Source organism: Diaporthe amygdali, assembly GCF_026229845.1.
Source record: "Diaporthe amygdali strain CAA958 chromosome Unknown NODE_2_length_3802984_cov_64_841326, whole genome shotgun sequence".
NCBI lineage: Eukaryota > Fungi > Ascomycota > Sordariomycetes > Diaporthales > Diaporthaceae > Diaporthe > Diaporthe amygdali.
In genome coordinates this window covers 3502594-3525607 of record NW_026517022.1, presented here as the reverse complement: position 1 = coordinate 3525607, position 23014 = coordinate 3502594, and the positions used below count along the sequence as shown (strand labels likewise).

Genomic DNA, 23014 nt, shown 5'->3' with positions numbered 1-23014 from the left:
CACCTTGGTGCTACGAACGTGTAAGCAGATGATATTCGGGGACTAGTCCTATAGTGTGAGCCAACCAGCACTACATAACACACACTGCCCAGACGAGCAGTATTCCCGTTCCGTAGCACGATCGTCGCCGGAGTGGAATCCGGTATGGACTGATTGTCCAACTGGATGCATCTCACTGTCAATCTGCAATTCCGGGGTGGTGGTTCCCGTGGATTATTGGCCTTATATGTGGGTCGCGAAACTGCCTTCGTTATCTTTAGAGATCGCAAATCTGTGCTTATTCACCACGTGACGACTGCAATTCTCGTTGGATAAATCGATCAGGTGGATGACAGGCAACTTGAGGGGAAGTTCTATGGCCTTTTTAACAAATTGCATCTTCGCCTGTGCCTTTGTGTCTATGCCCTTGAAGCCCCAGGCGCCCATGCTGAACGAACCGTTCGGAATCTCTTTCTTACTACAACCATGACCATTAACACTCTCTCCGATCTAGTTTTTGGGACGGAGAATGCTGAGTCGTCCGCGCACGCGGTCTTCGCGGCTGCTCGGAACGGTATGACACTGACACGACAACATCTCCAACAGGCCAGCCAGCAGGTGGCCGACTTAATCCTTTCGAAGAGTAACGCCAATGGCAGCGAAGTCGGTATAAACGGGCAGCCGGTGATTGCCATGGCCCTTCCCAACGGCGTTGGCTTTGTTGTCACTTTCCTGGGATTAGTAAGCCGCGGTGCCATCGCAGCTCCGTTGAACCCAGCATATACCGTCCCGGAATACGAGGTGGGTAGACAGCATGGACTGGCCTGGATATATGGTGATTAGTCATTATGTTGACCATTGTCGACAGTTCTACCTGAGTGACTCAAAAGCGAGTGTGCTGGTTGTCGAAGCAGCTTTTGCGGGTGAAGCACATCCTGGGATCGTGGCCGCTCGCAAACTTTGTATTCCAGTCTGCTCGATCCATATAGAACAAGATGAGCTAGCAGCCCTCCAGTTGGATGTGGAAGTGCTTTATCGTCAAGAGCGATCGGAGGAATCAGACAAAGATAGAGTCAAATCGAGCGGCGCGATGCCTCTCCTCGCTTCTCCCAATCCCGATTCGATCGCCCTCGTCTTGCACACATCAGGGACGACAGGCAAGCCCAAAGCTGTTCCTTTGTCCCACGCCAACCTCTGCCACAGCGCGCGGAACGTGGCGCAGTCATACAATCTTGACCCGAGCGATCGGAGCTACCTCATCCAAGTTCTTTTCCACATCCATGGCATTGTCGCCGGACTGCTCGCCCCTCTGGCATCTGGCGGCAGTGTCGTGGTCCCAAGCAGATTTGATGCCAATACGGCATGGCAGGATTTCGTCGCATCAGGCTGCTCCTGGCTCTCGGGTACCCCTTCGGCGCTGCAGATCCTCCTCCACGCGCCACACGCCGGCCCTGGCTTGCATATCAAGTTCCTACGCAGTTGTTCTGCGCCATTGCTCCCTTCGACCTTCAAAGAGCTGCAGAGGGTCTTCGACTGCCCAGTTCTGGAGGCGTATGCCATGACCGAAAATGCTCATCAAATTACTACCAACATGTCGAGTCAAGCCAAACCAGGGTACGTCGGCAAACCATTAGGCGCGGTGTCCCTCTGCATTTTCAACGATGATACTGCCGCTGGTCCGCTTGCGAAAGATGTTGAGGGCGAGGTCTGCATCACTGGGCCCTCAGTTACGAGGGGCTATCTCGAAAATCCTGAAGCCAACGCCAAGGCCTTCTTCACAGACTCGGGCGGGACACGCTGGTTCCGTACGGGCGACCTTGGCATTCAAGACAGTCAAGCCGGGGGCCATCTTCGCATCGTGGGACGGAAGTCCGAGATCATCAACCGCGGAGGCGAGAAAATATCACCACCAGAGGTTGACGAGGCCATGATTCTCTGTGCTGCGCCGCATGTTCGCGAGGCGGCTTGCTTCGCGGTTCCTGACGCGTTCTTTGGCCAAGAGGTGGAGGCCGCCGTGGCCCTGGCGAAAGATGCCCCTAAAGAGCTACACGACGAGACGACGATCCAACGGCTTCTCGGAGAACGGCTTGTCCTCTTCAAGGTCCCCAAACGCATTCATTTTTTCGAGGACCAAATTCCGAAAGGCCCCACAGGCAAGATACAGCGTGCTCAACTGTCCAAGACGCTCTCAAAGCAGGATGGCAAAGCCAAACTAGAAGTCGACAGCTTGGATCCCGTGGATCTTCACGCCCGTATAATCAAAGTGATGGCAGGGGCTCTGCGCGTCGATGGCGACAGCCTTCAGCCTGAAGTCACGCTCTTGGAATTGGGCGCTGACTCGATGAACTTGACGAGGCTCACAAGCGACATGCGTCATATAAGGTGCAATATTGCTATGTCAGATCTCATGCTCAATCCCACCGTTCAGCAGGTCATTGACATATGTATGAAGTCGTATTGCGCTTTGAGAGGAAAGGACAAGACAAACACCCTTGACTCAGACTTAGCCGAAGACAGAGAGCCGCCCGCTCCTTTCTCTGTTCTCAGCGAGTTCATCGAAGGCATGGAAGGTGCACCATCCCTTGACTCCATCTTAGCCAGCGTGACAAAACAAACAGGGCTGCAAGTCGATCAGCTAGAGGATGTCCTCCCCCTGTCTCCTGAGGCGAAGTGGTTCCAGAGCGGGACTTTGACGACGAAATGGGGCCTTCAGGACACAGCAACTTCATTCGTCACAATAGGGGCTCCGATACAAGACTCTGTTGATATTGAAAAGTTGAAATCGGCATTTACGGAGGCGGCCAAGGTAGAACCGGTGCGTTGCAAAACTGTTTCTCTCAAACAAACTCGCATGATCAAGATACACTGACAATTTGCTCTCATCGAGACAGCTTCCACGAACTTGTTGGGCTCAACTACCAGCATCCGAAGAGTGGCTGCAAGTTATAGCCAAGCCTGGGGTCGCACCACTGAATTGGGAAGAGTGGTCCGCTTCCTCCAAACAAGCTATGCTTGAGAGGCTGCAACAGGAACACGATGCACTGCGTTACATTCCTGGTAGTCGCGCATCGGTAACTAACCTCCCCGCATCACTCACGCATCAATTCTGGCGTCTCTGGGCGGATGCTAACCTCATGTGTCATTATGACAGAAGTATCTACTCGTTAGCTACCCTAACGAGCAGGGAAACACATGTCGAGAACTATTCTTTGCTGATAGCCACGTCGTGACCGATAACACCTCCCGCTCCAGGCTCCGAGACAACGTCGTGAAGCTATACCTAGGGCAAGCGACAGTAGACAACCTGCCACAAAAGCCCCTGCCAACCGGAATACTCGTGCAAGATCTTCTCCAGAGAGCAAAAATCAATCACCCCAGCAAGGCTAAATTCTGGAGGGATGACGAGATAAGCCACGGCGCCGCGGAACGACCACCTTACATTCCCCCACTGGAAGCAGGTGTCGGCGGCAGGGTGTCTCGGTGGTCTGTAGACAATGCCTTCCACCAATCCATCTGGACAGGTGATCTCAAAGGTCTGACCGTCGCAATGGGAATGACCGCGCCAACGGTCGTCCAAACTATCATGCCTTTAGCATTGGCGGTCTACGAGTACCAAGGGACCCGCACGCTGCCCAAGTCCGTCTGCTTCGGGTACAGCTCCTCGTCTCGCAATACCCGCATCCCCAACATCGACCAATCGCGAGCCTTTGCCATGTTCTTCCCGCCGTTCCGCTTCACTCTCGCGCTCGCGCAGCACTCGCTGTGGCTGCACTGCCATCAGGCTGCGCTTAAGCAGGCGGACCTCGACGCACATCGGCTGCTGGTGGAGGCAGCCGATACGGCGCGGGATATCCACGTACAATACAACTGGCGCGAGCTGCCTGTGGGAAGCCTGTGGGCGCAGACCATCGAGGCTGGGCCCGAGCAGTTCCTGGCGGACTTCCCGTGCCACACGACCGTGAATTGCATGCGGATGGGTATTGATTCTATTTTCATGCTGGATGGTGAAGAGGAGAGGTACATCAGGTGGAGGGAAGAGAATGGGTTCCCGGTGAGCTTCATGGAGGTGCTGCAGCGATGTTTAACTTTCATGTGTAACAGGAAGGATGAGCTTGTCGGTCTGACTCTGCATGATCTTGTGGAGACGGTATGGGCTTCTTCTGACACTTGTGCTACTGGGCATGCGGCAAGTACGATGTGAGCCGGGAAATTCTTTGATTTAAACGTCAATCGGTGTGTTAACCGAGGTATGATGAGGCTCGCGTGTGTAGAGCAGGCATTGGGTGATGAAAAAGTTTTCAGAAAGGATCAACAAAAGTCTCAGTTTTAACTCTCGGCCGAAAGCAACAACGGTTCATCCGGAGCATGCCCAAGAACTTGGCGTTTCGGCTTTTTTGGCAGGTCTCATCTGACTAACAATGCTGCGTGACATTGTTGGCCAATCTTCCAACACACAAGATGTGTTGCTCGTCCTGGATCACGTCGGTACCGTGACCGAGGTCTGGTAGATGTTGGGGATGAACTGGTCTGGCTAGATCTGCCGGATCGTAGGGGAACGCAAAATCCTACATTTTCACCAGTAAAAGCGGTGCATGGTTGCGCAGAACGAGAGTTGATCAAATGTCCCGGGTGGGCATGTTCAGTTTATTTTAATACGGATATCAATGATACAAAACCAGAACGCAGTAAATAACAGGTATAATCCTCAGCTAAAACCAATCACAAGCACAACGTCGCCCAAGCTGTTATCATCGGACATTTTCCACTTGCTCGTTCATTCCGCGATCTTAGAACTCGGTAACAGACACCTCAACGCCACCAGAGGCGTAGTACTCAGCAGCAGGAGAGATGGTAGAGGTGCTGAGGCTAGTGTTGACACCAAGGACGATCCATGCCAGGAAGCCGTCCTGGATGCTGTCACCGAGCTGGACGTAGTTGAAGAAGGGGTCGGTGGTTCCGTTGGTCTCCGTCTCGGAGGCGATGACCCGGTCCTCGGAGTTGGGGAGATTAGACTGGGTGTTGGTGTTGTAGGGGTAGAGCAGCTCCACTTGGTCGCGGACGGACTGGTCCCAGAAGGTCTGGCCGATGTGCGAGGCGGTGAGATCGTAAACAGTGCCGTTCTCACGGACAGTGGCATTTTCGTGGAGGATGGTGTGGATGTGGATGGCGCGGCCGGCATAGTGGCCTGGGAAGAGAGTGTTGAACGAGGCGACGCCCTCCTCGTCAGTCGGCTGAAGGCCGCGGAGGAAGGTCTTGTCGAGCACCGAGGTGTCATTCGTGTTGCCATTGCCGGTGTTGGTCGTTCCAGAGTACACTCCAGTCGCGTTGCAGCTGAAGATCTCGAAGTAGGAGCCGACGATGGGCTCACAAGTGTTTACATCAATGACCTGGAAGTCATAGTGGACAGGGACGCCCTCCTGGTCATCAACGAGGTCCTCGCGGACGTATTCTCCAGCGACGTAGTAAGGGCCACTCTCTCCCTCAGCGGTCAAGATGCAAGAAGTATAGGACGCGAAGACATCCGATTCGGCCGTGTTGAGTGTGAAGCCAGTGTCTGTTTCGTTGTGGTCGGTGGCAAGGACAGTGGCGAGGTCACGAGCCTTGATGTCGCGCTTCTTGATCAACTCATCCCTCTTCCTGGCACGGCGCTCAACAGCGCGGTCCTCAAGTCCACGGGTCTTGAGCTTCGCTGAGCAGTGCTCGAGATTACGCGAGGTGTGCTGGAGCATAGCCCGACGCACTGCAATTTCCTGTTCGAGGTTTCCATGGGCAGAGACGACTCCAGCAGCCACAGCACCGGCGATGATAGCAGTGTAACGCATTTTGATAGTGATTGTGGGTGAAGGCAACGTTCTAGAAGCGAAAGAGCGAATTGAAAGATGTCAAGTGAGAGACTGCAGCGGTGGCAATGAGGTCGATGATGATGATGATGGGATGTCAAAGATGGATATCACGTCTGCGAAACAGTTCTCTTTATGTTCATGCCGTCCTCACCGGACAGACATCGCCTTGCAGGTGTCATTGTTCTCCTGAGCTCTCAGCCACACTGTTGCTATTCGCATGCGAGGACGATCATCATAGCCAACGTGTATGCAAAAGGCTGAGAGCTCGATGGTTGTCAATCCCACATACCGAGGGAAAGATCCATCGAACACCACCCGAGAGGCTGGCAGCCAGTCAGATCGAACCCTATTGCTGGTAGGATATCACTTACACGCAAAAGACTGACGCGTCAGGCTGTGAATGCGAATCCACTACTTAACCATCGCAGTCGCGGTGACAAGGACCATTCCCAAGGGTGAAACTCCTTGCCAATGAAAACGAATGAATTACACACAAGGAGGGACTAGGGAAGTGGGCGGTACTCCAAAGATACGCGTAAACAAGCAACGGCATGTGGGAGTGCCAAGAGTGCTCCCCACCCTGTACTTTCAAATCGGAGCGGGAGGCCATGGGTGCAGACTGTACGAAGTTTAGAGTGTTGAATTGCACACAACACATGTCGAGCCCGCCTCCGCGGAGCGAGCAGCTCAACGAGGTCGTGGCCAGTGGACGTAGTCTACGTCAAATGCTGAGGACTATGTCGTCAAGGAAAGCGTATTCATCTAGTTGCGAAGGCATGATCTTGTGAGATGTAGAACCCCTTGGCCAATGTGCCTAGCTGTCGTAATCCTGGACCCTCTTTTGGGATCGTGGTCGTCAAAGTTTGCCGCCAGGCCTGTGCCCTCGACTCGACATTGGAGACAAGGGCATTTCTCTCCTGTCAGGCCAATGAAGTGTGTGGTATTCGCATTCGCTGGCGGTGAATGGAGGTCTTTCTGTGGCAGCACGTACAGATCATGCATCGCGCCAACCAGCTCCGTATTTGGCGATACTACGTAGCATGCTAAGAGCCCTACGAAGACTTCGTCAGACACAAGTGTGCGGATTCCTGCCCCTTGGCTAACGTCTTGTTGCTTATTTTCGGAATCTCCCGAGACATCTGCCTCGGGATGTTCGAAAGCCGTCATCAGTTCACATCCACAGCCCCACACGCTTCCCAGTCATGAGTACGCGTACTGCCCATGCTTCTCCTGACCCGTTTACACGTAAATCAGTGCCAAGCCGTATTGAACCCGGCTGCCATTGCAGTAAGTGACCGACAACGGTCAGCACCCCTGCCCCGGGCTGTTCTAGTCTCCCGTTCTTTTTATGGGCTGGAAACCGTCGGGTACTGGCAGCCTCTTCGGCTAACGCCCTTATCCATGAGGCCAAGACTCAAATTTTTTTTTGAAATTCATTATCAACCTACTGACGATCACGGTATTGCTTGACCTGGATACTCCTCCGCCTATGTACTGATTACACTATCGAAAAGAAGGCGAGTGCTACAACACTGTCTGGAAGAAAGTGCAATAAGGGGGGTAGGCAAGTCTAGGGTTCGTTTGAGACCCAGTCGAAAATTTCCAGCATGTAGAGGCCTCACAGAATTGCGCCTCACTAGGCTACGCAACGTGGAGTTGTATTGTGACTGACATCGCATTCGGGTAAGGTTGCTGCTGGGGAAGACAAAGTTGAGTTGTCCGCGTGGCACATGGTCGACAGCCGGTCTTTGCAAGATGTCCGAATTGAGCCGGAATGAACCCCTCTTTGTCCTGAAAACCATGACGTTCTTAACAATGATTCTAAGTTTGAATGGAAGGCAATCTCCAACAGAAAACATCCCGTGATTCGTCCTTATGAGACAAACACAGGCGACATGTGGCCTAGCACAGATGGCCGCTTTGGTGGCCTCTCTGCTCGCTGGCTCAACTTTGGCTTGGCTGTCCAACAGCCCCCCTGAGCCCCTGACCAGCTCGCATAAGCTCTGCACACCCCTTCATTGAAGACCCGCCCAGTGTCTGGGCTTCTTCCCATTTCTGGGCCTCCAACCTCTGTGTCGTCCCCATGTTTCCTCCCCTCCTGGTACAGCTTAACCTCAACACAGAGAGTCAGCCTCGGCCCTCCTTTTGGGACGGGATTCAACGACTTTTTGTCTTTTGACGAGGTCCTGGAACCTGGTCGTGATTGAATTCTTCTATGTCTAGAAATACTCGGTTCCGATCCAAGGCTCTTCGCGCCTGAGAACTCACGACATTGCGTTCGCGAGCGATTTGTGAGCTTCGTATGGCCATACTTCCCCCTGAATCTTCCATTCGCACCCAGGCCTCTTTCTGGTACACATTTAGACTCGAACTGATCTCATTGAATATCGCCAGGCTTCATTATGATAATCACACCCAAACCTTTATCCCGAAGGCGTCAAGGGCATCCCACCCTCCGTAACTTATCTCTCCTGCTTTCTCGTCGACCCAACCATTTTCAATGGAAAAAGTCAAGATTTACTCCCTCTTACGATAAACGATATCCACCGAGGATGGCAGCTCAATTCGCTATCAACAACCGCGACATAAGACAACACCCATTAATGGTGTTGCCTCTGTCACTATGTCGTATTCAACTTGACAACTTGTTTGCCACCTGCTACCTGGCCCCGCCGCAACTTGTCTAGTCCCTCCAGAATACCGTCAAATCCATCCTTCAGGGTAATGGTCGGAATGGGCCTCAAGATATTTACGAGTTGTGGCAGAGTTTCATAGAAGCGAGCAATGGCCGCACGGTCTTCCGGTCTACCCTCGAACTTGGGCCCAATAGGTGCCAGCCACTGAAATGGGTGTCCGAAGGCGGTGTATGACATGACGAGATCATAGGACACACCAGGGGTGGTCGACTTGCCATTGGGCAGTAGGGTGACCACCTTGCCGCCCTGAGGTTTAAGCACCGCAGCGCAGATGGACGTCGAGTTGCCCTCGGAGAAGCAATCCACCGCCTTTGTGAGGCTGGGGTACGCCCTGATTATGTCTGCTACGACTGTGGGTGACTTGTAGTCAAATACGGAATCCGCGCCGTACTTCTTGACCAGGTCGAATGAACGGGGCGAGGCGGTTGTTACGACGGTGTAACCGGCGGCCTTTGCGATCTCGATATGATACAGCCCAGCACTGGTAGCTCCTGCGTAGATGAAGATAGCTTCATTCTTGGGAGTGGCAGACGTAGCATTGACCAAGGGTAACCCGTGACGACCGTTCAGGACGAGTACAGCGGTTATGGCGGAGATTCCGTACGTGGCCGCATCCGTGTCGCTAACGCCATCAGGGACTTTCCAAGCCAAATCTGCATCGGTCTTCAAGTACTCTGCGAAGGCACCCTTGTCAGGGAATAGGCCACCGTGGACAGCGCCGGCCACGCGGTCGCCGATGTTCCATTTGTCCTTGACAGCGTTGCCAACTTGGTCGACCACGCCCGCGTAGTCGCATCCAATGATAGAATGCGGGGGAGAGATGGCATCTAGATGCTTGAAATCTGTCGGATTGAGAGCGACGGCCGTGACTTTTATGAGTATCTCGTTGGGAGAGATCTTCGGAACGGCCACGTCGTCCTGAACATGGCCGCCTTGGCCGCCGATGGCCTTGCTACGACTAATATTGATGAGCCTGGTAAAAATGCCTCGGTTTGAGACAAGAGCTTTCATTTTGGGCGTTGAATTGGGGGTCAAGAGAGGCAGCAATGGAGGAGGTGAATACTAGACGCTAAGGATATATAAGAAAACTCAGGCGAAGATTATTGATATACATTTCGTCAATGAGGCATACGATCGCCTGCGGCGATATCTGTTGAGTAATCCGTCCGACACACTACCGTACTAGTGACATTTCTGCTACCTGCGGATCAACCATCTCGCCGAGAATGAAACTCTACTTTTGGAATGGATTCTCAGGCGACGGACCGAGGCTCAGAAGCCTTTCAGCACTCCAGCCTGTGCGTAAGGCCACCCGTAGAACCTACACTTAGCTATTCTGCTTGCCACCCCCCAAGCTTGCCCCTAAACATGCCTAGATGCCTTTTACGATGGCCAACAGACATTTAGCGGTAGTGTGCTTGTCCTCACTCTCAATTGTAAGTTTATCGAGGATTGTCGTGTCCAATGTCTGACGCGGAGACTTTATGTCAAACCAGGGGCCCGGAAGACCTTCACCAACATTTAGCATCATTCCTGTTCATTTACAATGGGGTACGGATGGTCATGAATAAGTTGTGATATCAACATGCGGCCCCACTACATAATCTTTAATGGAAGTCATGTCGTGGCAGTTATCTGTCAACTGCCTGCCTTTTTGGGTCGCCATGCCTTATTCAGGATCTCCTTCATGGCCGAAATTAGCACAAGTAAAGGGTTTTCACTAAGGAATCTGTCATGTCTTGCATTGAAGTGACTGAATTGCACCAGGAGCTGTTTGCACGGAGCTGATCGCACACCAGGAATGAATATTAATATGATGTTGACGATGCTCTGTACTATCGCTGCCGATGTGACTATCTCTGGGTTGGTTCTATAGCTACTGCTCAACCTTGGAGGAAGGAATATTGAGGCCCTACTTGCCGGAACCTTCGTCGTCAACGCCGCAGATCTTCATAAGCATCTTCCAGTCGAAGTCGTCGAGGAGATCTGACGCCTTGACACGCTCTTGAGGCTTGAAACAAAAGACCTTGTCAATAATTTTGAGAACATGTGGTTCTGCTCGCCTCTTCAACTCGATTTCCTCCGCCGCGGCAATTACGCCATCATTGCCCTTGGCTGCGCCCCGCTTCTCGACTTCAACTAAATCATCACGAAGCCGGCTTTGGAATGTCTTGTTTGGCTCTGGAAACTCGCTGCTACCAGCTCCTGTGTACCACTTGGGTTGGAATGACTTGAGCTTTTTCTCAGCCCATTCTGACGGAAGCGGTCCTAAGGAAGAGACCATATCCATCATAAGGTGCGCCGGTGTCTCGGAGAAAAGTCTGCCGTTAAAAGGATAGCGTCCTGTATCAAGGTAGATGAACACGACCATAAAACTCCACATATCGCTCCCCGGGCTGGGATTGTGGCCGTGGAAACGCTCTGGTGAGACGAATTTCTGGACTCCCCTGCTCTTCTTTGAGACCGAATTTCCGGCCTTGATGGTGCTTCCGAAATCTGATAAAAAGATGTTGTCGTCCAGGGATTCTTGTGGAAATTTGGCTGGCGACACCCGATCTCCTGACGCGGTGATCGCTTTTCCATCCTTGCCCTTCCATCTTGTGCTGAAGCTTATCTTTCTGGGCTCACCCATCGTCTCTAAGTTATGCACCAGAGTCCGATGAAATGCCGGTTTGATCTGCCACAGTACATTCCGCGTACTAATGTCTACAGATCGTCAATGTTGGGCACAACTTTCATGAAGACAAGGTGGAGGGGGGTATGGTTTGACGTACCACAGTGTACAAACCCAGCTTGATGCAAAGAATTCACAGCCTCCAAGAGTTGCTTCGCAGCAAAATTCGGGATTTTATAGGTGTGTCGGTGATGTGCATCAATGGAGTAAATGACAATGACTGCAGGCCAGGGCCTGCCAATGGCAAAACCAGGACGCGGTGGCTTCCATGTGGTCCTCGAAGAGTGAAGGTGTCCTGGCAAAGCAGTAGATGAGATTTGTCGATTTTCCTGCTCTGGATCAGCTTGTGCATCTGATACTCCATCTCGCCGTCATCGGATTCGGTCCCAGAGGCATGACTGTTGGCTATGAACTTCAGAGCGACGACCTCGGCGCCCTTAGCGCCCGCTGTGGTGTCTTTTGCCATCCGAACAGTCGAGAATCCACCATGTCCAAGGCGGTGGAGGATTTGGTAACGGCCGCCATCGAGACGTTGACCGATCGCCATTGGATATAGCAGAGGCGCGTGGGATTCACGAGAGCCGGCTGTTGCATATGTTTCAAGCTTTTCGCATTCCTCATCTATTTCCTGCCAAAGCTCGCAGATGTATTCGTTGTCCTCGTCCAATTCCTCTTCTGAACACTCCACGTCTATTTCAAAGTTCGAAATATCCTTGGTAGTCATTGATACTGGGCTTGAGGTAATGTTTGTGCGTGGTTAGGTAGTAATGTGTCTGTGTTTGCCGGTGCTTTCATAGCTGAGTCGCCGGGTGCCTAGTGACTTGGGTATCGGATGTCTGTGAGTTTCGAAGAGGGAGAGCATTTGCAGTAAGGGTCGACTTCTCACAGGACATATCTATCCTTTGACATCAGATTGGTTGTCAAAGTTTCCAGGTAGAGGCGCAGAAGGGAAACATGGTGTGAAGCGCGCGCTTCGTGGTCTGTTAAAGCGTGCGATGAGCGAGGAGAGACTTTTATATGGAAGTGGAATTTGGCCGGCCTTTCGACTGCCTAAAGGGCAGGGGTTGGAAACGTGGACCGTGCACGACACCAGAGAATTGCATTTCTGCAGTGTAGTGAGCCAACTCTGAACGTAGCTTCTCTACTTCATAAAACACTACTCTCAATCTACTGAAGCGCGACGCGAGATGCGCCTACTGAGTCGTGTCCGCGTCGCGAGGCCGAAACCTTCAACCTTGCCTCAAAGGACCTCTGACCAATCTTCTTTCTTGATATAATCCTCGATACTCGTTACTGGAATCTCCACCCCAAGCTGTTTGGTTGCATTAGTTAGGGGCTTTCCTTCGTGGTCGGAGGTACTTACATCCGCAGGGAAGACAATGTTTGGGTCACCGCCGTGATATCCGAAGTCTCCTATGTATTCGAACATGTCGGCTAGCTCCTCCCCGACACCTCCGGGAATCGCATTTTCTAGAACCTTGCGGTCTAGGCGTTGGAAGTGACATTTCACACCGTGGACTCGACCCCACAAGGCGGCGAAATCATTCCAACTCATGAAGCCCGAGGCACCCAGAAGGTGCTTACCCGGCTCAACCTGGGTAAGAGCCCGGACGAACAAGCCTGCAAGAAGCTTTTTTAGCTGTGCATTTCTCTAAGGTATAGCGGGAACCTTACCAGTGTCGCGGCGCGCATCAACATGCGCGACTGGGGTGTCGGGGTTTCCCGGAAGACTCAGGAGGAATGTACCATCAGGTTGCTACAGTCCAATCAGTGTCCGTCCCATCACATCTCAATCAAGAACCAGCTGCTTAATACAAGAGAATTTTGAGGGGTCACAGTTACCTTATTTGGCCTTGCTATTTGGGAAGTCTTCCAGTTGGAAAGATACAACGCTACTTGAAGATAGGATGTCTTCTTCTCCAGAGCCGGATACGTGGCCTTCAGGTATTCAACCGCCTCCCATTTGGCGTCGAAATGGAAGTTGTGTGTATACTTTCCCTTGCTCCATTTCTTCGTGGGCGAGAGCGTTGAGAGCACAAATCTGTCGAGGGTGTCCAGGGTCGCAAAAGCTGCGTCGACAATGTTGCGACCTTGCTGTACTTCAAGTTCATACGCGAGCACATTAGCTGGGAGACTGGATGTTTGGGCTCGTCCCTGGATCTCTGGGTCGCTGACGATTCCCCAGAAGTCGGTGACTCCGAATATCAAAGTCGATCCTGCCAAGGCCGATTTCAGGGAGGCAGCGTCGTTCAAGTCTGCTTTGACAAGTTCGACACCCTTGGCAGCCCAGGCTTGGCTCTCTAGCTTATCTGGATTGCGAGTAACGCCGCGGACGTGCCAACCTGCCTCCTGGAGGAACACGTCGGCAACAGAAGCGCCCTTTCGGATCGATGTCAGCAGGACTCATCCACACTAGTCCATGTCAAGACACTGATGTAGTAGGTGGGATTCCTACCTGCTTTCCGGTGATGCCGACGACCGTAATGATTCTTTTCCCCATTTTGCATCTGTCACGAGCAGGAAGTCCAAAATCACTACCTAGAGACCTGATAAGAAAAGAAGACAATGAGAAGATCCTTGACTGAGTTGTGCATTATTGTGTGTTTTATAGATAGGTCTATGTAAATAACGATTAATAATACATGAAGCATAGGGCTGAGTGAAGAGAAAACGCCGGCCGTATAAGACCGGGAAGATCAAGGATCAAGACAATCACCCGCACTGACAGTGGCCTCATTACCTACGATTTTGATCTCATCATAGAAGAGAAATGTATAAACTGCCCAAAAAAATATGTCTCCGGAAACTCGGACGGATTAATGTTCCCGTTCCGCTTTAGCTCAGGTTATCCTCCTACGGGCAGATAGATTAGTAATCCAAGGGACAGGTCTATAGTGTCTAGAGGTGGCCTGATTAATACGCGTGTTGTCAGAAAACTGGGGTACATAGTATTATCGTCCGGTCAATGGGACGGAGTTTACTAGATCACTCTTTTCAGTGGGTTATATGGGCTAGCCAATTGCTGCGGCTGTGCGGCACTGCTCGTGGGCGACGCCAAGAGTGGGTTAAAGCTATCACTCATCAGGCCGCATCGGGATTGCGAACGGCCCGACGTCGAAGGTTATTTGTTGAAGCTGAAACAATTGCACTCTCATACCTGGCTATTTAACCAGGAGGCGCCGTTCAATACTCCATTTAGGAACATACATTCAACGCTACTTCTTCGCTCACCTGAACATCTCATCTCGACGTCTAACCCCTCAATCACGATGGCACCTCTTGATAACCCGGCAGTACCCAAGGGCTCCACTGTCCTGGTCACTGGAGCTAACGGTCTGTTGGGCTCCCACATTGCCGATCAGTTCCTTGAGTATGGCTACAAAGTCCGCGGCACTGTTCGAGACCCGGAGAAGAATGCATGGCTCCAAGCTGTCTTCGACAAGAAGTATGGAAAGGGCAGCTTCGAGCTTTTCAAGGTCGCCGACCTGACAGTCGAGGGCGCGTTCGACGAGGCCGTGAAAGGTATGCTGAGCACTGGGGAATTTGTAATCAATGACTGACCCCTGTATAGGCACCTCCGTTGTCGCGCATACTGCCAGCATCGTGAGCTTTTCGGCGGACCCTAATGCTGTCATTCCCCAGGCCATTGCATTTGCTCTCAATGCCCTCAAGTCAGCTTATAAGGAGGCTTCCGTGCAGCGATTCGTTTTGACCTCATCGTCATCGGCAGCTGTTCTCTCCATGTCCGATTCGACCGCACCTGGTATCGATGTGACCGAGGACACTTGGAATGAAACCGCAATCAAAGCTGCATGGGCCGATCCTCCCTATACCCAGGAGCGCGGCGCTGTTGTTTACGCCGCTAGCAAAACAGAGTCTGAGCAGGCAGTTTGGAAGTACCACAAAGAAAACCGCAACAGGCGCCCCGACTTAGTTGTTAACACAGGTGAGTTTTGGCAACTCCTTGGATTGTGTGTGTGTGTCTGCTGACATTATCAGTTCTCCCCAACTTCAACTTCGGCAAGTCTCTGGACCCAATCAATCAGGGATACCCTAGCAGCTCCGCTCTCCCTGTCGCACTCTGGCAAGGACAGGTGACACCTTTCCATCAACTAATAAAGCCACGTACGCATTTGGTTTCCCCTATTAAATGGAAGTTTATGGCTAAGCAGTCTCCAGAATACTACATCGACGTCCAGGATACCGGTAGGCTGCATGTCGCAGCCGCCGTACTTGACAACGTCAAGGATCAACGGATATTTGCCTTTGCCGGACGGTTTAATTGGGATGAAGTTTTAGACATCCTCCGCAAGGCGGCGCCCAACAAAGAATTGCCCGAGAACTTCTCTGCCGGATCAGATCCCAACGAGATCAAGCCCCGTGACGCGGCTGAGCAGTTGCTGCGAGATCTTGGGCGCCCGGGCTGGGTTAGCTTGGAGGAATCTGTCCTTGCCAACATCTCAGACTTGAAAGACGCTTGAGCGCCTCAGGCCTCTCGAAGTGAGAGCAATGGCATTATGTCCGGGAGCATATGGACTTAGGTCATTTGGTAGACACCCGTGCGATGCCAACCGTCTTTATAATGGCCCTATCCGTAAATGAATAGGTCTCAAAAGCAATCTGACTCCTCGTCGCTCTGCTGCCTGGTTTGTGAGCATGGCAAGACGCGCAGTGATGTCACATAGTACTTTGTCAGTTTTAGTCCAAATGTCTTTGATATCTCTTATGTCTGATTTACTTCGACAACAATAAATCTCAGGCTGCTAAATCCGTACTGTGTGCCAACGATACCGTTTACCGCGTCCCAATTGTTACTACGAAAACGACTGTGGTCAATTAGGTCCTCCGTCCCACCGCCACATCCGACCTCTTCAATCCTGCAATAGTCTTTCTCAAGCTGATTTCGAAATCCTCGTTACTCTGGCAAACGGTCCCTTCGTATACCCTATGATCCAATCGTTGAAAGGGTAATCGCTCCGCCGACCTCGCGACGCTGCGGCATGTTCGGAACCAGCTACCTCTTCACTCATTTCACCTGCGCCATCGATATCGAACTCTCGCAACAGATGCAATAAAGCCGTCTGCATGGCAACATAAGCGACAGCCTTGCCAGGGCAGGCCCGCGGGCCCTTTATAAAGGGAGTGAATGCAGCATAAAGTCGTGGGTCGTGGGGTCTTTCCAGCCATCGCTCAGGCCTGTATTCGTACGGCTGCTTGTATATGTCTGGATCACGGTGCAGAGTGTATGTCGACGTCGCAACGCTCATCCCCTCCGGAACCGCCCACCCGTCGATAACTATCCCCCCTGCCGCTGTTTCCCTGGGGATACTGCCTGCCTTCGGAGGACTGAGACGCATAGCCTCATCAATACAGGCGCGGAGGTACTTCAGGGAGGCCACCTTGGACTCGCTGAGGCCATTGGAGCCCAGATCGAGTGACCGGACTTCCGCTACTGCCTTTGCCTTTGCCTCAGAATTTCGCAGCAGGTAGAATACTGTCGCTGCAATAGAAAACCGCACCGCGTCGCTTCCGGCGGCGATCAGCAGAGAGCTCTCTGATGTCAAGTCTGCACTGTTGTGAACTTTGGCCTGCATAAGGTATCCGAAGATGTCCTTGCGGCTGGAGTCGGTCACATCTCCCTGAGACTTCATGCGACTGCCTCGGTCGAGAACACGATCGGCCGCAAGATCTGCGTACTTCTGAGCTTGGATGGCTGTAGTCCACCGGAGGCGGGAAGGCCAGTTGGTTCGTAGAAGCCACTGGAAGAACTTCAGAAGCAGGGTTTGACCACCGGCGTACCCAGCAGCGTATAGGAATGCGCTCATCTCCTGAAGACAAAGAGGCAGCCATCGCCAATCATGGGTGCGCAGCATGTCGAATGACTGCCCAAACGCTATGGTGCTAATGACGTCGAAGCTGTACCATGAAGTCGCAGTTGCAACATCCACCACACCACCATGAGCGTTTGCTTCTTTCTCCGTGATAGATACAAGGCGCTGGGACAGCTCATCGATGTCGCGGAACACTTGCTCTCGCGGGGGGATGGCTTTGTCCAGCAGCTTACGTCGCGCGGAATGGGCTTCGTTGTCAGCAATCATCTGCACACTTTTGCCGCCAGCTGGCCCACTGTCCAAGAGTCCGTAGAACTCATCGCCCTTGAACACGTTGGCTGATTTGACGTGGAGCGTCTGCAACGATGAAAGTGTGTTGAAGATGAGCTGATGCCAGTAAGCAGTCTTGACTTCCAGCTAGTATCGGCCCTGAAGAGAACCACCTACTGAATTCGGACCCGTTCGAACAACCGATCCTTGTAGGAAATGTCAGAGACGGCTGGATAATGATAGGGGCTATGGTCATAACATACCATACTTCTCGTGAGCTTCGGCTTCGCAGAGGTATCTATTACCAACGTAGCACTGCCATATCCTAGGTAAACCCGAAATTCGTTGGAGGAATGGTCCAGGAATCCTAGCGAGCGGGTGGAAATATAGCCGGTATGCAACAAGGCCACAAAACTATGAGTGTAAGTAGACATTCGCAATTTCACAATACCATACAAACACGGCTTACCCATAGGATGATGCCAGGCAACCCAACCAAAGCCAGGCTTGAGCGCAAAGAGGTGCGTCCTAAATCCTCTGAAAGATACATCCCGGGTTCGTCAATAATGATAACTACTTTGGCGAGACGGCGACGGTGGAGTAATAATTCTCACAGTAAGAGTTGTAAAAACCCCGCAGTCGTTCGTTCAAGGCAAAAGAGTACTTGAATTACCTGAAAGGTTTAGGCTTTAGAGAACGAGCCCCGCTCAAACTGACTATCCAAGTCCGAGCAGTATGCGATGGTCAAGTGCCAAGGTTCTATGCAGGACTAAGAGTGCGTGTAAGCACGAGTTATATCTGTGCCACCATACAGGACGGCAGTAGAGATAAGAGCCCGTCTAGACTGCACGCACGGGAGCTCGTCAACGTCACATTGCATGACGGAGGGGTTGGTTTTCCAGCCAAAAAGATTACATCAGACGGCTTCTGGTCGTTGAATACGACGCTGGAATCCTTCGCAGAATCATTTTGTCCTCGTATCAGACATCAACTGGTCGCTTCACATCCTGACAGTCGGCAATTTGTCCAGTGGTACTGGGTACCGGTACGCCTGAATGGCTGGGTGGATAGGTTCTGGCCGGCTGCCTCGGACAAAAAAACTTCGGCAGTCTCTGATTGATCCTCATGTTTGAAATAAAATAGGCTTATATCATCAAGCAGGTCTGTATGGTCGAACATAGAACTGTAGGCTAGAAGCGCTTGGGATCAACACGATCTAGTGGTACGTAGTAGTCACTATGGCATGCTGCTTGTAGGCATCTGCTATTCCTTCTTAAGTATACGAGCACACATCTATACGATACGACGAGTCGGTTATAGAACTCAACAGTTCGACGACCTCGACGCCGGCCTGCAGGACCTTTCCGGGCAAATACTTGTGATTTAGGCATGATCATGGATGAAAGAAGTGCAACCAAGACGCAAACCTTGCCCGAAGATATCCAGTGTTTCTGTCAATCTATAGTATGAGACGGTCACACAAAACTTGATAAAATGGAAAACATCCGTACGCCTGGTCACCGAGAACACAAATTCGTATCACTGCGATCAATCTTACCTAGCCTTGTGCCAGTAGTCACTCAAAACTCAAGTTTGGGAGCAGTCTCAAACGGCTTCAACGCGGGCGACGACCTTCTCAAACTCCGCCTCGACGTCATGCTCCGTCAGCCAGCTCAAGTCCGGCCTGTTTGCGATCCTAGCCCGCAGCAGCTCGTCCGTCTCCCCCTTGCCATCCAGCGTCTTCTTCTGCGCCATCCACCGCCTCTTCTGCGCCAGTGCGTGGACGCCGCCCAAGAGCCTGTTGACAAGCGGCCTCCTCGTCTCGTCGTACAGCTTCAGAACCCTGTCCAGCTGCTCTGGGCTGGGCTTCGGGGCCGAGGTCGAGGTGGTTCCAGCAGGAGGCCAGACGTGGGTCAGGGCGAGGGCGAAGGCGTAGGCGTCGTTGATGGCAAGGGAGCCGCCGATTGCGACGCCACCGCCGTGAGCGTGGGCTGCGTCGCCGAGGAGGGCGACGTGGCCGTCGAAGATGAAGGAGTCGAGGGGCGTGACGGCGCACATGGGATAGGTCTTGATGTAGGGGGCTGCGTTTGCTACGCCTTGGACGATTGGGTTCCAGTCCTTGTTTGATGTTAGCAAAATTTCACGTGTGCATCAAAGAGGCCCTAGCTTACCCCGTAAAGGCTACTGAAGAGCTCCAGGTTGCTCGTTTGGTCCCACTCCGCGCTGCAGAAGGGGTCCCTCGGGTCGTTGGGGTCGACGTTGTGCAGTGCCACAATGGCATACTTGCCCTTGCCTGAACAAGAGAAATTAGCAGGTTCCTTCATTCGAAAGTTTTCTCTTGTGAGCATACCTAGTCTTCCTGAAACGAAGTTTCTATCATCTGGGCCGCTCCAGCGGACAGCATCGGCAGGCAGACCCTCGATGTCCTTGACCAAGGAAGCCTCGAACGCGGCCCTGAAGGCAATCATGCCCAGCCACTTCACTTCGGCATCAGGAGCGTAGGTGCTCCTGATCTTGGAGTACACCCCGTCTCCCGCAATCAACAGATCCGCTGCCTCGCTGCTGCCGTCTTCAAATGACAGAGTCACAGGATCGTCGCTGCCGGGAGTGACACTCGTCCCAGAGAGCTTGGTCGCCAGTCGCAACTCAACGTCCTCTGGAAGAGCGTCGATAAGCACCTGCTGCAGATGAGCACGGTGGAATCTCGCCGGTCGGTACTTCTCCTCCACGCCGCCCTCCACCTTGCTGTCTTGCATTCCAAGGATTTCATCAGTAAGCCAGTGTCGGAACGCTATGGGCGAGCCGCTGGACTGGCGGATGCAGATGGACTCGTCCAGCGCCTCATGGACTCCGAGCTTGTCGAGAATCTTGAGCCCGCTGGTGTGGATACCGATGCTGGCGCCGACCTCGCTGAGCTTGGTGGCTTTCTCATAGATCTTGATGTCAACTGCCTTCTTTGGGTAGAAGTGGCGGAGGGACTTGGCGGTTGTCAGGCCCGCGATACCAGCCCCCACAATGGCGACCCGAAGGGGTCTTTGTGTTGTTGTCTCAGCCATCGCAAGTTGTAGGTCTGTCTTTTGCTGGAATACGGAAATGATTTTGGGTCTGATTTCGATGGATTAAACAGTCTCAGGTGAGTACTAATACAAATATCGAGTCCGATGCAGAAAGACCGAGATGGCACTACAGTAGAAGGTGCTCAAAACACGATTAAGTAGTTGCATCTGCTTTCTTCCTACTAGCCACCATGAAAGTGATATCATACAACTCAAGCAGTCTGCGACCGAGCCATAGAGAATCAAAATGCTGACACCCAATATCCAAACGTATTAAGATCCTATCTTAGTCGTCGAGGAAGTGGTTTGGCAAATTCTACGAACGAATTTTGGCTGTGATGCTGCGAAAAGCTTGGCAACGTTCGATCCCGTCCGTGGATGGCGACGTGGCTGACAGACCTCTTCAAAATGCTGACAGTGCATAAGGAACGCCCCCAGCCGCCACCACATCCACCAAATGTCAGCAGCTTGGACGTATCGTTCCAAAAAGAGGGTGCTCCTGCAGTTTGGTGAAGTGCATGACCCGGGCTTGGAAACGGATTGCCATCTGGTCAGCCTCGCCACTTGAGGGTTGATTGGCTGCAGACAAATTTTCGATGGCCTTTACGCCACTCCAGCCTCCTTGTCAAGCCCTTGATCATGGAGTAGGCTTTTATTGCAACCAATTTGGATCGAAACTACTCTATTTTCCATTTCCACAACTGTATGGCCAAATTTTTATTCCCCAGTCATCATTACGGATGAGATCCCAGAAGCAGGCCATCCAGACCTGTTGAATCGAGCACGCATTGATCTATCTACATCATCACATGAAGTTACGGACAAGCATGCAAATATTCACACAGCATAATATACTGTTCGGGTCTGAAACCGACAGTCCAGTACTGAGGGCTGATACCGCTTCATAGTCTAGGGAATTTCTTTACTTGTGAGAGACTGTGTAATGCGAGAAAGCTTCTCTTAGAAGCTCTCATGCTATACTCGGCCCTACAAAGATAATCCTGCAGCTACTTTCAATTTCTGGGGTGCAGAACCCAGGGGGCCCATACCGAAGAACTTTAATAATCTCAAATACTATTTAAGGAAGAACCACTCTACATTCTGAACAAGCCAACATTGGTTGATGAGAGTGGGAACACATCCACGCTGCCATGTGTGTCTTCTGAAGTTGGTTTGATTTATAAGAGCAGGTTTGCCATGCTAAGACCTGCTGGATACCAGAAGGAAAGAAAAGAAATACAAACCGAAAGAAGTTGACAAATTTATGCTTTTTTGGTGCAATCATGGCCAGACCTGGAATCCTCTTGCAAAATATTTACAGGAACTTCGCATTAGATCTCTTGATTGCTAGATATCTTGAAATTGCCCTTTTGGGCCTCAAGTGCTCTCTGAGCATGTTTTCAGCGTCAGTTCCAAAGGTTTATTTAATCCCTAGGTAGATTCTTTTTAGTTCGAAACATGAAAACATTTTCAGCACATTTCTGACTAGTGAAATTGCCTCCCCTGAACTCTATTTTGTGGTTGAGTATGGTCATTTGGTATCCAGTTGGCTTGGCCTCACGTCGTTTGCTCAAACACCCAAATCCGAAGCTTTCGATAAACCCTTACATGTTTCAGGGGCCACAATGATTCTGTTCACTTTCATCTTTCCCTTTTTCCATTTCAAGCAGATTCAGGAATAGTGTCATAGTGTAAAGAAAGTGTCATTGGTCAAATCAGAAGTTAAATTGAGAGTGGCAGAGCCGGCCAAGTGACAGTAGATCAAAGTTTGTGCTTGACTGCTGCGTTCTTCATCACAACCGCTGGGTCAAGAGCAACCCATCGCGGACGGAAACATCAACCAAAAGATCCTACAATCTTTTCGAATTGTGGCTGAAAGAACGAGGCAAGGTTTCAGGAGAGACAGAAAGAAGTACAATTGAGAGCAACAAGGAAAAATACTTCATGCCCTGATAGTATCAAGGTGCACCACTTTTGCCTGCGTCATGTGCTGAAGAAGCTGTCAACGCCCACTGTAGCTTCCTCCTTGACTTCGCTGAATGTGCAACGGAGGGCGTCTAGTCTCCTTGCTCCTGGTCCTCGGGTCTTCGTTAGATTGGTTCTGTTTACTTTCATTGAATGTTTTCCATCTGATCTTGTTTACAGATAGCTCTGTATGGCCACCTCCCATCCACACATTTTCATTCTCAACTTTATCCAAACGTTCTCGTCCAAAAGATCTCATTGAGAGCTTTCATCCAGACTTGACAGCCACACTTACTCCTGGACACCCAGACGACGCGAAGTCAGGATTCACTTGGCCAGCCCTCGCACAATAGCCATTAGGCTTTTCTTAGTCAAGGACAAGAAGGTATGCTGTGGATTCCCTATCACCATCCCTACCTGTTCAGAGGTCGATTGTCCAGAGGCAAACAATCAACTTCGCGTGCTGGTGGTCCCACATCAGCACAAACACATTGTATCGTCAATTTTGATCAATAAATCCTTGGCGACTTTCTCTGACGATATTTAAAGATTTTGTCCATTCTTCAACCCCCCCCCCCCTGTTTGGGCGAAGACGAGACCTTCGCCAGCAGTCAACGCGACTGCCTGCCCTGAAAAGGTTTGTCCACGACACACAGGCGCCCCCTGCCCAGCACCTTCCTTCACTTGATCACATTGTCTC

General features: G+C 51.7%; 8 protein-coding genes across 8 annotated transcripts; 2 read left to right on the top strand and 6 right to left on the bottom strand.

The window, feature by feature from the left end:
- Positions 1-465: 465 nt before the first annotated feature.
- J7T55_012436 (uncharacterized protein) lies at positions 466-4180 on the top strand (the record flags this gene model as incomplete). Its single annotated transcript, XM_053137321.1, has 3 exons — positions 466-780; positions 848-2794; positions 3131-4180. The coding sequence occupies 3 exons, from the start codon at positions 466-468 to the stop codon at positions 4178-4180; spliced, it is 3312 nt and encodes a 1103-aa protein (XP_053000233.1).
- A 586-nt stretch (positions 4181-4766) lies between these two features.
- J7T55_012435 (uncharacterized protein) lies at positions 4767-5801 on the bottom strand (the record flags this gene model as incomplete). Its single annotated transcript, XM_053137320.1, has 1 exon — positions 4767-5801. One exon carries the CDS (start codon positions 5799-5801, stop codon positions 4767-4769), a length of 1035 nt encoding a protein of 344 aa, XP_053000232.1.
- A 2642-nt stretch (positions 5802-8443) lies between these two features.
- Positions 8444-9529, bottom strand: J7T55_012434 (uncharacterized protein; the record flags this gene model as incomplete). Its single annotated transcript, XM_053137319.1, has 1 exon — positions 8444-9529. The coding sequence occupies one exon, from the start codon at positions 9527-9529 to the stop codon at positions 8444-8446; it is 1086 nt and encodes a 361-aa protein (XP_053000231.1).
- A 901-nt stretch (positions 9530-10430) lies between these two features.
- On the bottom strand, positions 10431-11916 carry J7T55_012433 (uncharacterized protein; the record flags this gene model as incomplete). Its single annotated transcript, XM_053137316.1, has 2 exons — positions 10431-11217; positions 11414-11916. 2 exons carry the CDS (start codon positions 11914-11916, stop codon positions 10431-10433), a joined length of 1290 nt encoding a protein of 429 aa, XP_053000230.1.
- Positions 11917-12432: 516 nt separating this feature from the next.
- On the bottom strand, positions 12433-13692 carry J7T55_012432 (uncharacterized protein; the record flags this gene model as incomplete). The annotated part of the gene is made up of 5 exons (XM_053137315.1): positions 12433-12504; positions 12556-12812; positions 12867-12948; positions 13089-13571; positions 13648-13692. 5 exons carry the CDS (start codon positions 13690-13692, stop codon positions 12433-12435), a joined length of 939 nt encoding a protein of 312 aa, XP_053000229.1.
- A 769-nt stretch (positions 13693-14461) lies between these two features.
- J7T55_012431 (uncharacterized protein) lies at positions 14462-15673 on the top strand (the record flags this gene model as incomplete). The annotated part of the gene is made up of 4 exons (XM_053137314.1): positions 14462-14714; positions 14764-15138; positions 15192-15317; positions 15372-15673. The coding sequence occupies 4 exons, from the start codon at positions 14462-14464 to the stop codon at positions 15671-15673; spliced, it is 1056 nt and encodes a 351-aa protein (XP_053000228.1).
- Positions 15674-16084: 411 nt separating this feature from the next.
- J7T55_012430 (benzoate 4-monooxygenase cytochrome p450) lies at positions 16085-17559 on the bottom strand (the record flags this gene model as incomplete). The annotated part of the gene is made up of 2 exons (XM_053137313.1): positions 16085-17410; positions 17557-17559. 2 exons carry the CDS (start codon positions 17557-17559, stop codon positions 16085-16087), a joined length of 1329 nt encoding a protein of 442 aa, XP_053000227.1.
- A 1339-nt stretch (positions 17560-18898) lies between these two features.
- Positions 18899-20349, bottom strand: J7T55_012429 (salicylate variant; the record flags this gene model as incomplete). Its single annotated transcript, XM_053137312.1, has 3 exons — positions 18899-19411; positions 19465-19586; positions 19644-20349. The coding sequence occupies 3 exons, from the start codon at positions 20347-20349 to the stop codon at positions 18899-18901; spliced, it is 1341 nt and encodes a 446-aa protein (XP_053000226.1).
- Between the last annotated feature and the right edge of the window lie 2665 nt (positions 20350-23014).